General features: G+C 40.7%; 1 protein-coding gene across 7 annotated transcripts in view; it reads left to right on the plus strand.

The window, feature by feature from the left end:
• The window catches only part of tns1a (tensin 1a), a 118,429-nt gene that overhangs the window by 94,060 nt on the left and 6,067 nt on the right, over positions 1-18,302 (plus strand). For 5 of the 7 annotated variants that reach the window (XM_013276348.3, XM_019351870.2, XM_013276350.3 and 2 more), the window contains 12 exons: positions 5,685-7,325; positions 8,411-8,491; positions 8,898-9,061; positions 10,288-10,372; positions 14,283-14,357; positions 14,803-14,829; positions 15,083-15,164; positions 16,903-17,459; positions 17,550-17,636; positions 17,728-17,856; positions 17,948-18,043; positions 18,150-18,227. In XM_013276348.3, the coding sequence (XP_013131802.1) occupies positions 5,685-7,325; positions 8,411-8,491; positions 8,898-9,061; positions 10,288-10,372; positions 14,283-14,357; positions 14,803-14,829; positions 15,083-15,164; positions 16,903-17,459; positions 17,550-17,636; positions 17,728-17,856; positions 17,948-18,043; positions 18,150-18,227 (3,102 nt within the window). The remainder of the gene's footprint in view (positions 1-5,684; positions 7,326-8,410; positions 8,492-8,897; positions 9,062-10,287; positions 10,373-14,282; positions 14,358-14,802; positions 14,830-15,082; positions 15,165-16,902; positions 17,460-17,549; positions 17,637-17,727; positions 17,857-17,947; positions 18,044-18,149; positions 18,228-18,302) is intronic. The other 2 variants (XM_019351871.2, XM_013276347.3) reach the window with 2 other exon arrangements.

Raw genomic sequence — 18,302 nt, forward strand, 5'->3', positions numbered from 1 at the left:
TCCTGGAACGACTGCAGCATTGTGTTTACACACCTGAATGCTCCCACCCAGCAAACTGCCAAAACTCCTCACTTCACACTGATGATCAATTAATCAAGTCCATTTTGTTTAAAAACAGAAGCTCTTAATTCCTGTGGAATCAGCAGCGATATAATTACACCAGTTTTTTTTACAAGCGTGCGTAGAGTAATATGAAAACTTCACTTTATGTCTTTGAACTTATTCTACAACACAGCTAAAATAAAGTCAATCATATTTAATACATTAAATTACAAATAAAAAATGATCTATGTACACCTTAGAATTCTACAACTATTGTATTACACAGAAAATAGAAACATTTGAAATTTGAGTTAAAATGCTTCCTGTTGCAAAACACAGTAAAAATGTTTTCACAGTTGACAAAGCTATCTACACTCCCAATTTCAAAAAGTCCTTCATTGAAGAGGCAACATTATCTGTGTCCACGAAAGCTATAATTTCACACCTCTTTTCTAAGTGGGTGAGAGATACGCCACGTGGGTCCGTTTAATCTTGCACGTAAACTTTAAATGTGCTTCTATATTTAAATCTGTCTATTTTGAAAAAATGGCTCCTATATTTTAGAAGGTCACGGTCTGCCCTTTAGGCGTGTTCAGCTTATCTTAAGGTTGCAACCCTTGAACACCACGGCACAGCTGGGAATCTGTGTAATTTTGTATAGTCAGTAATTTACATAAAAAACTGTATCATCTGTATAAAAATTACATTCAACATGAACAAATTGACCAATATTCTGTTACTGTGCCAACAAATCAAGTATGAACTCTACTTAAATGAATCATGACTAGAGAGAACTTGCTGAATAACTACATTATTTTTGTTCTGTAAGAAGAAAATAGCAATACATGTTGGAACAAAAGTATTGTACATATGACACATGTTGACAGTATACAGTATCAAATGATATGCTAACTATGTTTTAATTGAGATATAGGTATGTTGGCAAATGGGACACTTCAATCAATCTGTCTGCTAATCCTGAATGTACTAACAATGTGTATAATCTCCATCCCAGCTGGTCTATTCGATACGGCAATAACAGTTTGTGTAGCACGTTGTCTATTTATAATAAGCCATTGGACACAGGTGTTTAAATGGCTTTTTAATTGTTACCAAGGCTGTGATGTAGCAATGAGACACTCAAGTGAACACTTAAGAGAGTACAGCTCAGAGCCAGGTGCTATGTGTGGATGTATGCGTGTCCACGTGCAACACAGCATGAGTAATGCCTCTGGCACTTTCGCGAAAAAGGACAGCACCTGTTACTTGAGGGAATACAAAGCATGCACAGGCACAGGTTCGAGTCTGAGTGTGTGAGTAAGAGAGACTGAAAGACTCTGACAAAGTCAAAAAGGGTTTTTTTTTTCTTGCTTCAATATGTTCAAATATTTCTTTAGGTTGATTTGGCTTCATCTACATATTAAAATCAGTAGCAGTGATGGCATGGCATTGTCCTTTTGCAGCAAAAGAATGGCATGTTATACTTGTTAACTGGTGTAAGAAGCAAGCTGTAAGCTATTTGTGTTAGCCAAGGCTTGGTGACTCAACCAATCTAATTTGAGGCCCACTGCAGCTATTTATCGACACCATAAGAAAGCAACTTGTTCTATGCAGCTGGAGAGCTGCTTGTTTGTGTCATTCATAATAATGGTCACTGGATTAAATACCACACTGGAGCTCTGCTCCCTAACATTGTCGGTACTACGATAGGCACCAGGCTGGGACATGATATATCTTTTGACTGTTGACATAGTTGGACATTAAATGTATTACTATGTCCATATTTCATAAGCAAAGTCAAATCTAGGACATGTCATCTTTAGTCCTTTGGCCAGTGCTGAGACTTAAGTAGCTTCTGATAAGTTTGGCTATCCATATTTCTAAATCTTGCAAACATAAAAAATCCATATATTCTGGTATTAATGCCCTTCTCTCAGGCAGTAATTACATCATTATACTATAACGGTCTTATAATATTACACAATTGCTGGACTTTTCTGATGATAGAAGCTCTGACATCCCGAAATTGATAGCTGACTGCCTAAAACATGTGAGAGGTTTTCAGCCAATGCATGAAATCCTCCTATTCTGTCAGACGTTGCTTGCATCTTGGAGAAACGCGTGAGGAGTGCTCTGGATCCTGTGCCTTCACATACTAACCAGGAGATGGCAGGTCAGATTGTCTGCAAACTTTCATTCTTGCAAGACAGTAGTGAAAACAGTAAATTTTCTATATGACACATTCCCAAAAACATTTAAGGTTTAGCAGAAATTGCACATTCTGAAACAGAAACAATGATTCATTGCCTGGCTGAAGGGAACTCTGGCAGGCTGGTTATTTGCAGCTCATCCCTTGATATTCCAGATGAAGGTCAAGCTCTTTTAACACTAGTCTACCCCTCTTCCTTTACGCTACATCTGGAGCAGATGTGCATACCACTTAATGTTTGTCTCCCAATGTATGTACATACCAGCATGAGTCTGGGACAAGTGTAAAAATGTAGTGAAAGTCTCTAATTGTTTAGTTCTGTTCTTTTCAATGTGACATATAAACAAGTAAAAAAAAACAAAACAAAAATAAAAAATACCTCAAACCGTCTTTAAAAAGATAAAATTCACTACAGAAACAATCACCCTGTGTGTCTGAGACTGCTTTCACTTTTGTAATTTTATCCCACTGGCTCATTTAACATCTGTTAGTTGGCGAGACCAAATTAGGTATTTGTGGGTCTGTTAGATTTTTGATCCACTGGAAGCTGCACTGTTACCCAGATGCTGCTGCTCTGTGCGTTTTTAGTTTGTCCTATCTGAGCCATAACATGGCAAATGGCAGTGTTTGTTCCGATGATTTACAATCACTATGGGGTTAAATTGCAGCTGGAAAAGTGCCATCCTGGCTTAGTCAAGTCTAAAAGAGCATGTTTTATCAACCAGAACAAAGGCATTTCCTATTCTGTTAAAGGTCAGAAGGAGGAAAAGACCGAGAGCTCAGCTGGTGGAAAATATGAACCACAGTTCTCTGAAAAGTCTTATGGTTATAATATAATTAATAGAGTTTATGGGATTCTTTTAAACAATAGAACCTCCCACTTATTAAGGATTTAAAGTTTAGGATGTGGGGGAGTGAGTGAGATGCACAGTAAAGGGATCCCCCTAATGGCATTACCAGGCAGACAGATGGTGCAGGAGTTGTAGGTTTTTTTCCTGCATCTTTTCCCAGGCACATGGGTGGAGGTAGAGGTGGTGACAGCGGTGGAGTTCCTCCCCCGCTGCCGGGAACACTCAGTGATCATCCCAGAGTGCCAACTCACCCCTTGCGGGTGTTTCAGTGGTACAGCCCCACCTCGCTCCAGAAGAGCACATGTCGGGTGACATGAATCAGAGAGGACAGGGGGAGTGAGAGAAGAAGCTCAGAGGCAGAAAGTTTAGTCACTGAGAGACTTCGGAAGGACTTCCGAATTGTAGATTGAAACGGAATCACTGTTTTGAAAAGGAAATATTTAATCTTTCCTGATTTTTTTACTTAATCATCACAGAAAGAGAATTGGAAGTTTGATCTACAGGTAAGGATGTTTACATGAGTTTGATTTAAAATATAAATATGGGTTTTAGAACTTGAAGAAACTTAATATAAGAAACATGAATATTTAAAGTGTATATATTGCTGGCAAGAACAAAAAGATTCATTATTTTGGCTTAAATTTTTATGCGTAAGGCTTTGGAGTAATTCCGCAAGTCCAAACAAAATGTAACCGTAAACCTGGAATTATGCTCTCATAATGTGCCAACACTAAAAGCAACCACAGGAACAAACTGTGATTATGGCTTCCTCCCCTGTCCTCTCATTCTTGTTGCTACTGTGGCTGTGAGCTGTTGTTGACATGGGTTTGGAAATAGCTGAGGTCTGAGTGATTCACCATCTGTCCCCAGGGGTCGCTCAATTTGGAAAACCCTACATATGAGCCATGCTTCTGTATATGTTGTGTATCACTTTGCATATGCACACTAGATACTGGAAGCCACTGCTGTTGCATGACTTTCCTTCATGTAAATATGTTGGTAGTACCACAGAATGACTTGTTGCTGGTGTAAAACTATATTTTTTAATAGTTTATCTTAACTTTTTAAAATACAATTCAAAATACAATTAGACTGTATATTTATTATATGGATAAAATATTGGGGCATATTGCATAAGACCTATCCTTTGGTGTTCATGTAAGAGGTGAAACGGAAAGAAAACCTCCAAGTGATATCTCTGTAGTAGCCAGGGGGTACTTGAAAAGATGAGTTTGGTTATTGTGAAACTAAACTGGTGTTTTCAAAAAGTATGGCTAAACAGCTGAATATAACAATAGCTAGCTAAAAATCTCAGTTTAGTAATTCAATAGCCTTAGCGGAGTGTTACGCTCAGTAGAAAGTATCGATGTATCTATGGATGCAACTTCCCTGTTGGCAACACATTTTTGGAAGACTACAAGCACAACAACCAGCTGATCTGAGCAGAGTCAGGCCGAGCATAGACAAGTATTACACAATAAAACAGGTTTATTTTTAAACTGTATTGTTATATTATATTGCTTGGCGTGTGTTATGGAAATCTGTATCTGTTTTGTATATCTGAAAGGAAAAAATATCAGCTGATTTTTAAATCACAAAATATAGGTATTGGTAAAGCTCTAGCTATCAGTTAATTAAAGTTTGTTTATTACCTTACAGCATGAAGAAATTATGAAGTCTTTTAGCTAACAGTGTAAAGTTTGAGCTGAATGGTTGAAACTGTTTGTTTGCCATAAGGCTAAAATTAGTTGTGATACAGTTTAAATTGTAAAACTGAACATTAAATGTGTTGGTGATAAAGCGATTCTTGACTTGAAAAAAATGAAAAATAAAAAGTTTGGGAGCTACTCCATTAAAAAGGGAAGCCAGCTGACACTGATACTGAATTAACACCCAACCAGACCAACCATAGCCAGACCAAAGGAATTTAGTTTACTTGTTTGGTTCAGATGAAATATTACCTTGTCTGATTTGCTATAAATCATAAACACCACAAAATAAATGATAAGAATATGTCCACCCATACATGGTTTGCACATTCTTGTAAAGCATTAGGTGACTACTTTTATTCATAGCATTGTGCAATATGTACGCAATTATCCTGATTTTGTTTTGCAAGCATGATTCAGCAGCAAGAAATCAACCTAAAGACGACAGCTCCTCTCATAGTCCAACTCTGGGGTTTCAAACTGGCATGACTCCTTTTCCCTTTGGCTGACACAGGCCAGTTGTTTCAGTGTGTTGGGCAGAACCCACCCATGTTCACGTCAGACCATGTGGGCCTGCACTGACGCAACGTGACAGGGGCTTTAAGACCTGAAAATTGGCTATTAATAGAGCTGCAAGGGTTGTGTTGCTGGTGGCTGGGCAGCATGCTGCAGCTGAGGATCAAACAGGTTGAGTGCAGAGGGGGGTCACTATGTTTGTGGTGTCAGGGATCCTGTCCCACACAAAAAATGACTTGATGATTGGAGCCCATTAACCTTAACAAAAACAGTTTTTTCCCAAACACAAAATTATTTAAATGAAAGTATTTTTTTAGTATGTTGTTTACTATATTGTGTACTCTTTCTCTCTTTCAGATGTTGTTCATACCCAGGGCCCACTTGATGGAAGTCTTTATGCCCAAATCCGCAAAAAAGACTCCCTGGAGGGAGTTGTCACTGTCAATGGCCTCCCAGTCCGTGAAAACCCCTTGACTAACGAGAACCCATTGCAGCACACCAACCATCCTCTGCAAACTACTGACCACACCCTTCCTGTGGCAGGTCACACTTCCCTCCCTGCTGTCGACCATACCCTGTCTGTGAGCAGTGACTCAGGCAATTCTACCGCATCGATCAAGACTGATCGTACAGATGAGCAAAGCCAATCTGTGCAGAGTGCTGTGAGCCACAACAATCCAACAGCAACTCACCCACCACTCAGTCCGCAAGAAAAAAGAGAGCTCGACCAACTTCTGAGTGGCCTTGAGGCACCAACTAAGCGGCAAGCCTACCTGCCTACATCTACCTGTCCAGGAGGAGGAGTACGACACTTAGTTCCAGCACAGGTGCATGTCAACGGGAGCCACACCAGGTTAGTGGGCGCTCCTTCAACAGAGGAGCGTGAGACAGATATTCTCGACGACGAGCTGCCTAATAGTCAAGAGGGCAACAGTGTGGACAGTTTGGGCACCATCTCATCCCTTGAGGGCCAAGCGACACCAGCTGACTTGTACTACCAATCACAGACTCCTGTCAGTGGCCAGAACGACGAGCCATACCTTGATAGAAGCGAGATGCCGGTGCATGGAGTACGAACTGCTACGGCGATGCAAGAGAGATCCGTGGACTCACCATCGCCACAGGGGGGATACAACAATTATCAAAATGGAGGAGGGATGTATCGGTCACAGTCCTTTGGGAACCCACCTGCCAGCAGCCCTGAGACCACCCCAAAACTTATGCCCAGGGCCCCTGAGAGGAGCACCAGTAGCCGGGATGCTGTACAACGAGGTCTCAGTGCCTGGCATCAGCATAGCCTACCAGACGATCCATTTGGTCCTCCTCTTCAGTCAACCCATAGCTTGCCCCACTTTCCCACCTCAGCTTCACAGCGTGACATTGAGCAGTCAATCGAGGCACTAAATATGCTGATGCTTGACCTAGACCCAATCAACTCTCACATGTCTAAGTCCCACAGTGCGCCCCCTGGTGAGAACAGCCTCAATTCATCCCAGGTGCCATTCTCCCAGACCCTGGCCAGGCCATCATACCAAGCAGACTCTGCTATCCATGGCTACAACAGCTCTGGATCAATTGGCGACGGCATTCATCAGCCCCATCGCTCATCTGGGAGAGTCAGCCAGAGCCCAGTTATGGAGTCTCCAGTGCATTCTCCCCAGAGGCCCAATGCTGGCCACCAACACCAAAATATCACCCCAACACACACTCCTGAGCCCTACCTCCATACTCGCCATGCACCCCTTCATTACACCACTGATTCTAATTTCAATCAGCAGACCCCAGTGAAGCCTATGAACTCCCACCCAAGCAGTGGCGCTTCACACTCCCCAGAACTGCAGGGCTCGTCTCCGTATCCAGGCTATAGTGCCTCATCTTCACCCCTTCCCACTGTCACTCCACAGCCCAAGGACACATCTTCCTCATCGTTGCCCAGAGAACAAGATGCAGAGGAGGAGACGCTAAACTTGGAAGGCCTGGTAGCACACCGTATTGCAGGTAAGGCTTCAAGATATTGCCTGGAGTTAGTGTCTGAATAAGAAAGAGACAGAGTGGTACTGGACTTACTTTGAAATGACTTATTCAGTCTGTTGTGTTTACTTTCAGTCAAAATATTATTTTGCTCATTTGCAATGGCTATATTAGTAACTGTTGCAGGATATTATGCTGTTCTTTGTTTTTTTGTTCATAAATTAATCCATTTACAGTTGATTATCTATTATGTCTGTTATGGATTAGCTTCAAGTTTTTTAAAGTTTAAAAAAGAATATGTGAAATAGCTTTTTTGATATTCTTGTCTGCAAGGAAAAAATTGCACAAACACACAGAAATATGTCAGCATTTGTGGGTTGGTGGACTGATGGTGGCATGTTGTGACCCCTAAAGGGGACTCAAAGAGCAGGTTAATACAGTCAGTAGCGATGTTCTGTTTTGGAGGTTCAGGGAACATTATGGATGATTTGCCTGAAATTAATGAGCAAATAAATAAGCATAAAGATGTAAAGCAGATTTGTAGCATATGATATAGCCTAAAGCACTTTTTATATTCTGAAAATGATATTCAACAAAACTTATATACCCAAAATGGCTAACACAATTTACGCAAGCAAGTAGAATGCAAGCTGTGCACTTTCTGTAACTGATCCGTTACAGGATGTTGTATTAGAGGAATAAGCCTTACTCATAAAGTTAGCTTCTCTGACTCAGAGAGCTGTGCAGAGCTGGTGAGAGTGGAAATGAGGTGAGAGTAAGAATAGCCAGGCATTCAGAGATCCCAGCTTCCATGCATTGTCGGCATTCACGATGTTCTTTGAAATGATTTGGAAGCTCTAAAGTGCCTCCCAGTGGAACAAAAATGTAACTTCCCTTCTTAGTTAGGGGCTTGTGTGTCATCTCATTTGGAGAGTACTTATATTTATCCATTTCTGCTCTGATTTTTCTTTTCCTTTTCCATTCAACCCATCTCTCCACTGTATGGAAACCCTACCTACCACTGCTTCTTCCTCTGCACTCACTCTCCTTCTCCTCCTCTACCTTCACCTGCTGCCTCCCTTCCACCACTTGACATCCCTCCCCGGAAACAGAGTACAACGCTCGTATTCGGGGCATCAGTGAAAGCATGACACCACAACAATCTGACCGCCATCGCTCCTATTCCTTCTCTGGTTTGTCCATTTTACCCCACCTTTAATTTCTGTCTTTGTTTCATTTTATTTTTCCTGCATTTCTATAAACTTTCTCTGCTTCCTCATCATTTTCCCAATTATTTTAAGAGCTTTTATAACAGCTTTTTCATCAGGTCCTGTTTCGGATCTAGCCTATTTGTCCTTTCCCACTGCTTTTTTATTACTTGCAGCCATGTTTTTAAACATTGAGAATCTTTCTCACTGGCTCTGCCTCTCTTAAAGAGGGAATGATGCTGCCCTTTTATATTGATAGGATGCTTTCTCTTTAGCTGATATATCTTTGAACAAATATCCCGGGGCTACACAAGCAACATAAAAAGATGTTTTAAAAAAAGGCTTAATGATTTGATGATTCCTCATACTCAAATATTTTGGGGGGCTACAGGAGTTCGTTCCAGAGGGATGACCCCAGAAGTGACACAGGAGACGGGCAGGCGTCGGACCACGAGTGAGGGACAGTACCAGAGCGGCCATGATAATACGTCAGCAGTGCATTCACCAGACTTTGCCAACAATCTTGCTCTCAACCCAGGAGGAAGACCCAGAGAGGTACAGCACTTGATTTTATGGTTAAGCCATGAGCACATGATTTTGTCACTAATTTTGTCCCCCTGAAAATCATGATAAATCCTAGAGGCTGACTGTTGTTCAGCATCAGCTGATTTAAAAATCTGATACTCTAATATGTAAATATGTATTCTTTTAGACAAGGAAAATCAACCCTTTTCCTTGATATTTGTTATGTGTACTTATTCATTTACCCTCTGCCTGACTCTGCACTGATCAGCTGGCTGTGCATTGCCCAAAGGGAAGTTGCAGAGTGCCCTCTGGTGGACAACCTATCCAATGTCAACACATGTTACATAGTTGACAGATGTCTCTGCTCTCTCTATTTGCTTTTTAAATTCTGTTGTGCCATTAGAAATTTTGCTTCTGATAGATCAGCAAGTAGCTATTATTAGCCAGTAAGTTCATATTTGCACTGAAGTAGTTTCATTTTATGCACAAAGGGGCTATAGCGACATATAGCGACATGTTTTTAATTGGGGTGGTGCAGGAGGAAGCAAACAGTCATACTTCATGCCCACCTTTGGGCCTATCCTTGTATTATGGAATAGAGTCCTAAACAATTTCCCCTTCAGCATGCGGTGAGCTACAGTAAAACATCAAGCTCTCGACTGTTTATTGTTCATAAAAGTTCAGTGCTTGAACTTCAAACTCCGCTTACTCTGAGTGAGACAGAGAAACTTACACATGCTTTTATATCAATCAGAGCTGACTGCTGTCATGTTCTGCTATCTCATCAACCCAAAACTTTTGTAAAGTACCCACAGCTGACTGTGAATGCTGCAGAAGAGGAATAACACAGTACACCGATGTTCCTGCACTTTCCATATTTTAATTTCTTTTACTTGTTTTTAAATATCTTCGTGGTCTCTCTTTGTTTTCATGTGTCCCAAATGCTCACGGTGTATGAATGTGTACAACCCCTCAGGCACTCCGGTGCATGTCTGCTAGTCAATCTAAAGTTCTGGGCAAAAACCATTAAAGAGAGACAGGTTTTAGCTTTCATGTCTTTTTGATTGATCCATTATGGTTTGATTTTTCTCTTTGTTTTATTTATTTATTTTTAGCTTATTAATTACTCTGTCATGATATTGTGTCTTGACTCTAATCAAGTCAAGCTGCATTGATTTTTCTGTAGACTAATTATACTTTTCTTTTATACTTCCTGACATACCTCCATATCTGTGTGCCTCGATCATCTCTTTCAGGGTGCAATGCACAGCTACCGAGAGACGTTTCAGGACAATGAAACAGACGGGTTTGCCAACAGTTCCACCTTTGGAGGTGGTGGAGGTGAGAATTTATTCCATATTCCATATTCTCCATCCCCTAGTCATAGCCACAACACACAAAGGATCACTCTGCCTAAAACATTAGATAGAAATTGTTGGTCTGAATCTAAATTACATTTGTTTCTTAATTAAAAAATGCACAAGAAAGGCTGGAAAACACTGAATTGTGAACAGAGGCTGAAGTTTAAATGAAACAAATACACAGCAAAGAACAAACTCCCAATAAAATAGAAGAAAAAAAAGATAAACAACCAAACTACAGTAAATAAAGGCTTTAAATGATTTTGCAATGGAAACAGCTCAGTAGCAAATAAAACTGAGTCTCTTCTCACAGTCATGAGCCCTCCAACTACTCAGACGCCCTCCTGTCTTCTGTAAGGCTGCACACTTCATCTTAGCCTGCGGACACAATGGTTTTCCCCCTTCATCCCAGGCTTCATAGTCCATCTCCTGCCCATCCACCCAGAGCCAGTCCTTAGATAAGAAGCGCAAACCAATCCAGACATGTTTAGTGGTGTGATACTTATTCAGCTCTTTCTGAATGAGCAGCATCTCAGTTTCTGACGCCACACTGGCCAGGTCATCGTGGTGCTCTCTGCAGTACTCCAGAGCTTCCTCCCAAGTCTTTTCTTCTTCCACCACTACTGCACTGTAGCAGAAGACAGGGCTGATAATGTCTGCATGTGCATCTCGCCATTTTTTGTTATCAAAAAGTCCATAGTCTTCATTGAGTCGGTTCTCAGGTTGACCCTGTTTCCAGCAAAGCTCAGTCACCTCTCCACCTCCTGACCACAGCCATTTGTTTTTGTCTGAGAGATTCCTCAGCAGTCCAAACCAGATGTAGTCATTGAGATTGTGGGAGAGCTCCTGAAGCTTGAGGTTATCTTTTTCATTACTGACCGGGGCCAAGTCTGTGTAGTTCTGCTGACAATAACTTAAAGCTTTATCCCAAGGCATTTTCTCCTCAATGTAAACATACTTGCTAGAAGTTCCAGAAAAGCTCAGGAGGAGCAGCGTGAAGGCGAAGACCGGATCCATCATTGTTTTGTTTCAAAGAGTGTTGCGAGCTGTGAATACCCAAAGTGTTATGCACTGTCAAAGCTATGAGATGTTTGACAGAAATGATTTGCATAGGCGGGCTCAATCATTCGCTCAACCCATCAGTATTCTGGAGCGAGATGAGAGAACAAAGTTTCAAGGAAAGAAACAGACTATAAAAGTCTTTCTTAAACACTCATTATTATTTCTGTTCTGTGCACTCCTCGTCCAACATTGGTCTTCTAGGAATGTAATTTTGGACTCCATATTTTTAATTTAATTCAACAGCTATTTGATTTCTTTACATTTCTGTCATCAATGCACTTCAAATATATCAAAGAAAGACACAGAGATGAAGCCTGAGGCTATTGGGAAAGAGCAACCAAATTTTACATTTGCTCAAGGAGAAGCATAAGGGTTGCGTGACTTCACAGCCGACAAACAAATCAAAAGAAGGGTTTTCCATGTTGTTCATGATTTCTTTCAAATGCAAATGTAGAGGTCAAGAGAACAAACTCAGTGAGGGCTGAAAGAAACAGTCTTTATTACTTCTGCTTTTATCTTTCTATCCTTCCATCCTTTTGCTTTTTGTCATTTTATTCTTTGGCCATGTTGGTGCAATTAAATATAAAGTAATGTGGACTTAGGTGTATTTTATAATCTTTGAAAAACTCTCCAGGTAAGGGATAACATAGGATATATTTGAGCGATTAACATTAAATTCTAATCTTTTCATCAACACTGAAAAAGGGATGCCGTTTTATCCGTCCTTTTCACTGCCCTCCATCAAACCGGGTGTGTTTTTGTAGTCAAAACAATCAAACTTACAAGTCATCACACCAACCACCGCCCCCAAAATATATGTATTGATTTCAGTTATAGCACTGACCTCCATGTTCAGACAGTCTGTGTGATACTGATATTTGGGAACCACAGACTAATCAGAAGGTGTTCTTTTGCACAAACATTCATATTTGCCCACCTTTACCCTTTACCATGCCACTTCCTTTGAATTAATTAATTAAACATGTTACAAGGTGCTTGCTGGCCTCTTATTTTGGAAATGTTGGAAAAAAAGGTGTGGTGATTTCTGTGTGTCACACCTACTCACCTTGCATTATCACAGCTCCATCTTTACATCTTTATCTCTCCATTTGACCTCGTCATTGTTTGGGTAGCAGAATGCTCTGATGTTTTCATGTTGCCATACTGGTGACATGGTGACGCTCATGCTAAATGTGTGCAAATTTATTTCCATAAAACATTCACATTTCTTTTCGTATTTACATGGAGGTTAGCATAAATACAAATTCGAAAGAAGCAAATAATTTGGCATATACACATGATAAAGATTTCCAAAGTTTACACATGAATAGAAACATAAATAAAAAATATGGAAAGGTAGTTTTTAATTAAGTAGCACATTTCATTACATGCAAATTTAAAGTGCATGACACAGAAGATAAAAATACAAAAACCTGTGTAGGTTTGCAATGCCTTAAGGCAGTGACAGTGACAGCAAAGTCTGTTTCTGAACATATGCACAGATTTAACTTCTGCCATTCAGCAGGCACCACAGTAACTGAAATCACCCTCAGCACACTTCTAATTCTGGGAACAATTTTGTGATTTTGTACAATCTTTTGCAGTAACTTTTACGTTTGGCTTTCCTGTTTGTCTGCAACAATATAAGCAACTAAATTTACTGCATTATACTTGCATTTCTATGTGCATCTACAAATCCAGTCCCTAAAAAGTTGGGACGTTGTGTAAAATTGAAATAAAAACAGAATGCACTTGTTTTTGAAATCTCTTAAACCCACAGTTTTATTCACAGCAGAGCAGAGAAGACATATCAGTTGTTTACATATATTTTTAAAGCATTAGCCTACTCTGCAGCAACACATTTCAAAAAAGTTGGGAGAGGGTACCACACAGTGTTAACACTGTGTAACAACAGTTTAGAAACTGAGGACACCGATTGGACCTGGACTTTTAGAAGAGCAGTGTCGCCCCATCCAGACTCTTCTATGAAGCCATGCTGTTGTATTGTAGCGCTTTTACCTGCATTTGTGGATGGTACAGTCGGTGATTTGTGACATAATTATGTCTGTCTTTAATGACCTGAGGGGCTAAAGATCAAGAGCACCTGGCCTTGATTTTTGACCTTGTCCCTTGTGCACAAAGATTTTTTTCAGAATCTTTTGAACTGGAGATGGTGAACTGTTTACAGACTTTACATTTTTTGACATTGCGGAGCATTACTCAGAAACTGTTCCACAGTTTGTAGAAGCAGTTGTTTGCAGATCGGCAAACTTCTGCTGAGCTAGGATGCTCGTTATACCCAATCATGTTACTGACCTGTTTCCAATGTACCCAATTAGTTATAAAATGTTCTTCCAGCTGTTTCTCTTCAGCACCACATACTCGTCCAGCCTTTTGCCACCCCCATCCGAAGTTTTTGGAGAGCCGTTGCTGCCGTCAAATTCAAAATAAGCTAGTATTTTTTCATTAAACAGTAAAAATATCTAAAAAGAATATTAATAGTAAAAATATTCTATTGTGAATAAAATATATTTTCATTTCACACAGTGTCAACTGGTGTTGTGTCAGCACAAGCACACACGTGGCTACGTGCAATGACAGCCTTCACTTTCAGCCTTCAAGTGTTACATATTCGTACATGGAAATCCACCATCTGATGAATTTCCATGTTGCATCATACTTTTGCAAAAGGGAAAACCTCTGTGCTTTCATTCCTTGGATTAGTCAGGGTACATTATTACATATCCTCATATGTCATCACTAATGAGAAAGTTTTGCAAATACAATATTTTTAAGAATCTTTTGAATCTCTTTCTTTCTCTTTGTAGCTTGCTCTCCTCCAGGTTTGAGTAAGACTCCTGTGTCACCGCTGGGACTGAAGCCGCATCAGCAGGGTGGAGCAGGTCAGTTTACCGGCAACAAATATACTCGTCTTCATTTAGAACTGACAGTATATATACTGAAGTAGATGTGTATAAAATTATATTCAGTTCATGCTGACCATGACCTCGTACACCATTCAGGTTTTCAATATTTGCATACAAATAATTTGAATCTCTCAAATCATACTTAAATTTGACTAAAAGCACTTTAACAGTAGCCATCGAGTGATAATTATACAGAAGCGTACAGTGCACAGAATCCCTGCACTATGTCATACTGTAGCTGACTGAGTAGAAGGTTGCTTTAATACTTTGCTTCCCTCTAGTGTGTAGAATTGTTCCTGCAAATGCTTCGATGCTAACAGTTCTTGCTCTGAGCTCAAGTGCATCTCTCTTCTCTCCTCCTCTTCCACACACCCTCTCTTCTTCTCCTGGTGTCTGCTTGTTTTTTTCTTTTTGTGGTCAGACTGTCATTCTAACACTGGAGAACAAGGTAAGCTTACTTTTTGTGGCACCACCAAACCCATATTTGATATTTCTGTGCTCAACTATATATGGATTTGTCTTTGTTTTATGATGATTGATGTTTGATTAATTTCCTGTTTCTGTCAGTTTCGCCTTTTCCAAGCTTCTGATGCCTGTTAACTGATTTGTTTTGTTTCGTTCAGGGCATCCAAATGTTGTGTGATGCACCAAAAACAGATCTGACCGTACACGTGTATGTGTGTGTCTGTTTTAACACGCAGATAATCGAGGTTTTGGTGACTCCAGGGTACAACCCTTGAATGTTCCTCTCTCCTCCAGCAGTCCCATCCACAGCACTGATGGGTGAGTCTTCTGTCACTTATTTTTCTTGGATAAAAATTTTAGCCTGTACATGTATTTTATATATGTTAAGCAAATGTTGCTTTTCTTTTTTTTCATACTCATATCCAGGATATCCTTCACGGAGTATGATGCTGACAGGTTAACCCAACTCCAACTTAGCTGGATCAAAATTTTCTGAAGAACACTTGTGATTGAGGTTCACTGGACCGTGAAAAGCCAAATTAAATTAAAATAAAAGTTTCAGGTTCTAATACATTATCACACATCGGGACATACTGCTGTGAAAGTATTTCATTTCATGCATGTAGATAGCTTGGATACCCAAATTAGATCTTCAGGTTAACTGTGCAAGCACTTGGCGACAGTGGGAAGGAAGAACTCCCTTTTAAAAGGAAGAGAGCTTTGACAGAACCAGGCTCAGGGAGGGGCCAGACAAGTTATAGAGTGTGTGAGGACACAGAGGAAAGAAATGAGAGCATAGAGACATGAGGACAAAACAGAAAAGATAGGAAAGAGAAGAAGAAATTTAATAACATGCTGTACATGCATTTATACACACTGTGTTTGAAGAGAGGTGAGTGAAAAAGAAATGCTTAGTGCATCATGGGAAGTCCTAGCATCTACTTCTAAATACTCTAGGAACCACAAGTAAACCAGCAGTCTGAGATCAAAGTGCTCTGTTAGCATAATAACATAACAAAAAGTATTTAAAACATGACAGAGCCTGAATAGTCAAGGCTTTGCTTGTAAGGATTTACACTGAGAAATTCCACATCACTTCCTGTGTACAGTGTCTTTCATTAGAGAACAATCACCAGTCACATTTCATGTGGCCTGTATATCATGTATCGCAGCATTATCCCAGCAGGGATAGATATAAAACCAGGACCTCAAACTGAATTTCTGTTATTACTGCACCTACCTGCAGTACCATTACAGCTCACTAGGGGGCTCCAGCTCACACTTTGGGAATCACTGGACTAGAGCAATGGCGTCATCATTCAGTATGATGCTGTAGAGAAGTGAAAGTGATGCTGAGAATAGATGAGCAGCCAAACATCCAGGAAAGCAATCATATAAGTGATTAAAGATCTTTCTCGTTGAACTTACGGATTAGCATCATCATTACATTGGTGAGCAGTTGAACAAAAGTTCAATAGCCTTATTAATTTAGTATCAAAGACTGAGCACAGATGGAGTCACTCTGTTTTCTATCTATATTTAATCCACATAAACAGCTAAATAGAGTCAAAATTGCAGATTCAATTCAAAATGGCAGACTTTGGGAGTTAGAGTATCGCTTTAAGAGGAGTTTTTGTGTGTCTTGATTTGTCACATTGGCAATCAGTATATAATAAATAATAACTATCCACACAGATACAGACAAAAATGAATGCATAGTCAATGCCACTATTTAAAAAAAAACAAACCCCTCCCCCGAAACTGATACAATGTGTCCATGTTTAGGATAATTTCAGAGGGCGACGAACCAACCAAACGATCCAATAATGCTTTTAAAATAATAATAATAGTAATATAGTACAGTGAGGTAATTTTTATTGAGGTTACTTAGATATGAGCTGCTGATATCATCCACAAAATGTATTTTATGAACTGGAATAAGTGCTGAAATGTCAACATCAAGTCAACTTGAGCATCCTCATCACATTTAATGTTCGGTGTAAGGATCAGATACAAAAATATAATAACATACATTTTCTAACTTTTATGATTGTAGAAGAAGAACTAGTTCTTCAGATGGGGTCCCGCACAGCCCCGCCTCTATTCACCCCCAAAGACCTGCTTCCCCAGACGGATCTCAGGTCAACATTATGGGCGTCCACACAGTCCCCGGCAGCCCTAACACCCTCCACCGCACAGTGGCCACCAACACTCCTCCGAGCCCTGCGCTGCAGAGACGCCTGGGTCAAGCCAGCCCCTTGCTGGGTAGGCACCCACCTCCATCTGGTGTCCCTTCAAGTCCTCTGATTGGCCGAAACCCTAAAACAGCAGCTGCCGGTGTGCCACCCAGCCCTCTGATGGGGCGCCGCACGGCAACGAGTGGACACAGTACGCCTGATGAGCTGGGCGCTGCCTCTCGCCAGGGGGGCATCCATCACCCTGCCACGCCTGCTTTCCCAGTCTCCCCACAGCTGCCAGAAAAGCGACACATGTCCAGTGGAGATGCAGACAGAATGGAGAACAAGAACCTGATGCCAACACCGATCAGTGTTAGCAGCACGCCTAACCTGTCTGGGACACACACTCTCCCAGACGTCTCCAAGTCTATATACGGTAAGAGGGAACTTTTTTTTTTTTAATACCTTTCATGAACCTCATGGGCTTAATATCACTGATTTTCTTCATCTAATTTCATTCAAACAGATGGTTATCCTGACATCAAGATGAATGTCAAGTTTGTCCAGGACACCTCCAAGTACTGGTACAAGCCAGACATCTCCAGAGAGCAAGGTGAGAGTCAGGAACTTCAGCCAACTTCAGCTCCTCATCCTCTCATCCTTTCATTGCTTTTCTTTTCATTCTCCTCATCTTCTTCTTTTAGCCATCAGTTTGCTGAAGGACAGGGAGCCTGGGGCTTTCGTCATAAGGGACAGCCACTCTTTCAGAGGGGCCTATGGTCTGGCCATGAAGGTGGCCTGCCCACCACCAACTGTCCAGCAGAACAAAAAAGGTAAAAGGCTTCCTGCACTCTGCTCTTGGCTTGCTTGTGAAACATCTGCCTTCTCCAACAGCTGGATCAGCTGAGTATGTCTTTCTTTTAGTTGGTGACATGACTAATGAGCTGGTGCGGCACTTCCTGATTGAGACGAACCCCAAAGGTGTCCGCCTGAAGGGCTGTCCCAATGAACCCTATTTTGGTGAGTTTCTGCTGGTGTGTTTTTTTCTGTTTGCAACATCAAAATCGCAGGATGAAATTTAATTTAAAATCAGACTGATCCAGAGACCATTGCTTTCTGTTTGTAGGTTGTCTTTCTGCTTTGGTGTACCAACACTCAATGACCCCACTGGCTTTGCCATGCAAACTGATGATCCCCACCAAAGGTAACTTTACTTTCTTAGTTTCTTTAACATTTTATGGAACAGGAATCCACTCAGACTTTTAGTACAAACCAAGTT

Source organism: Oreochromis niloticus, linkage group LG23 (genome assembly GCF_001858045.2).
Source record: "Oreochromis niloticus isolate F11D_XX linkage group LG23, O_niloticus_UMD_NMBU, whole genome shotgun sequence".
NCBI classification, from domain to species: domain Eukaryota; kingdom Metazoa; phylum Chordata; class Actinopteri; order Cichliformes; family Cichlidae; genus Oreochromis; species Oreochromis niloticus.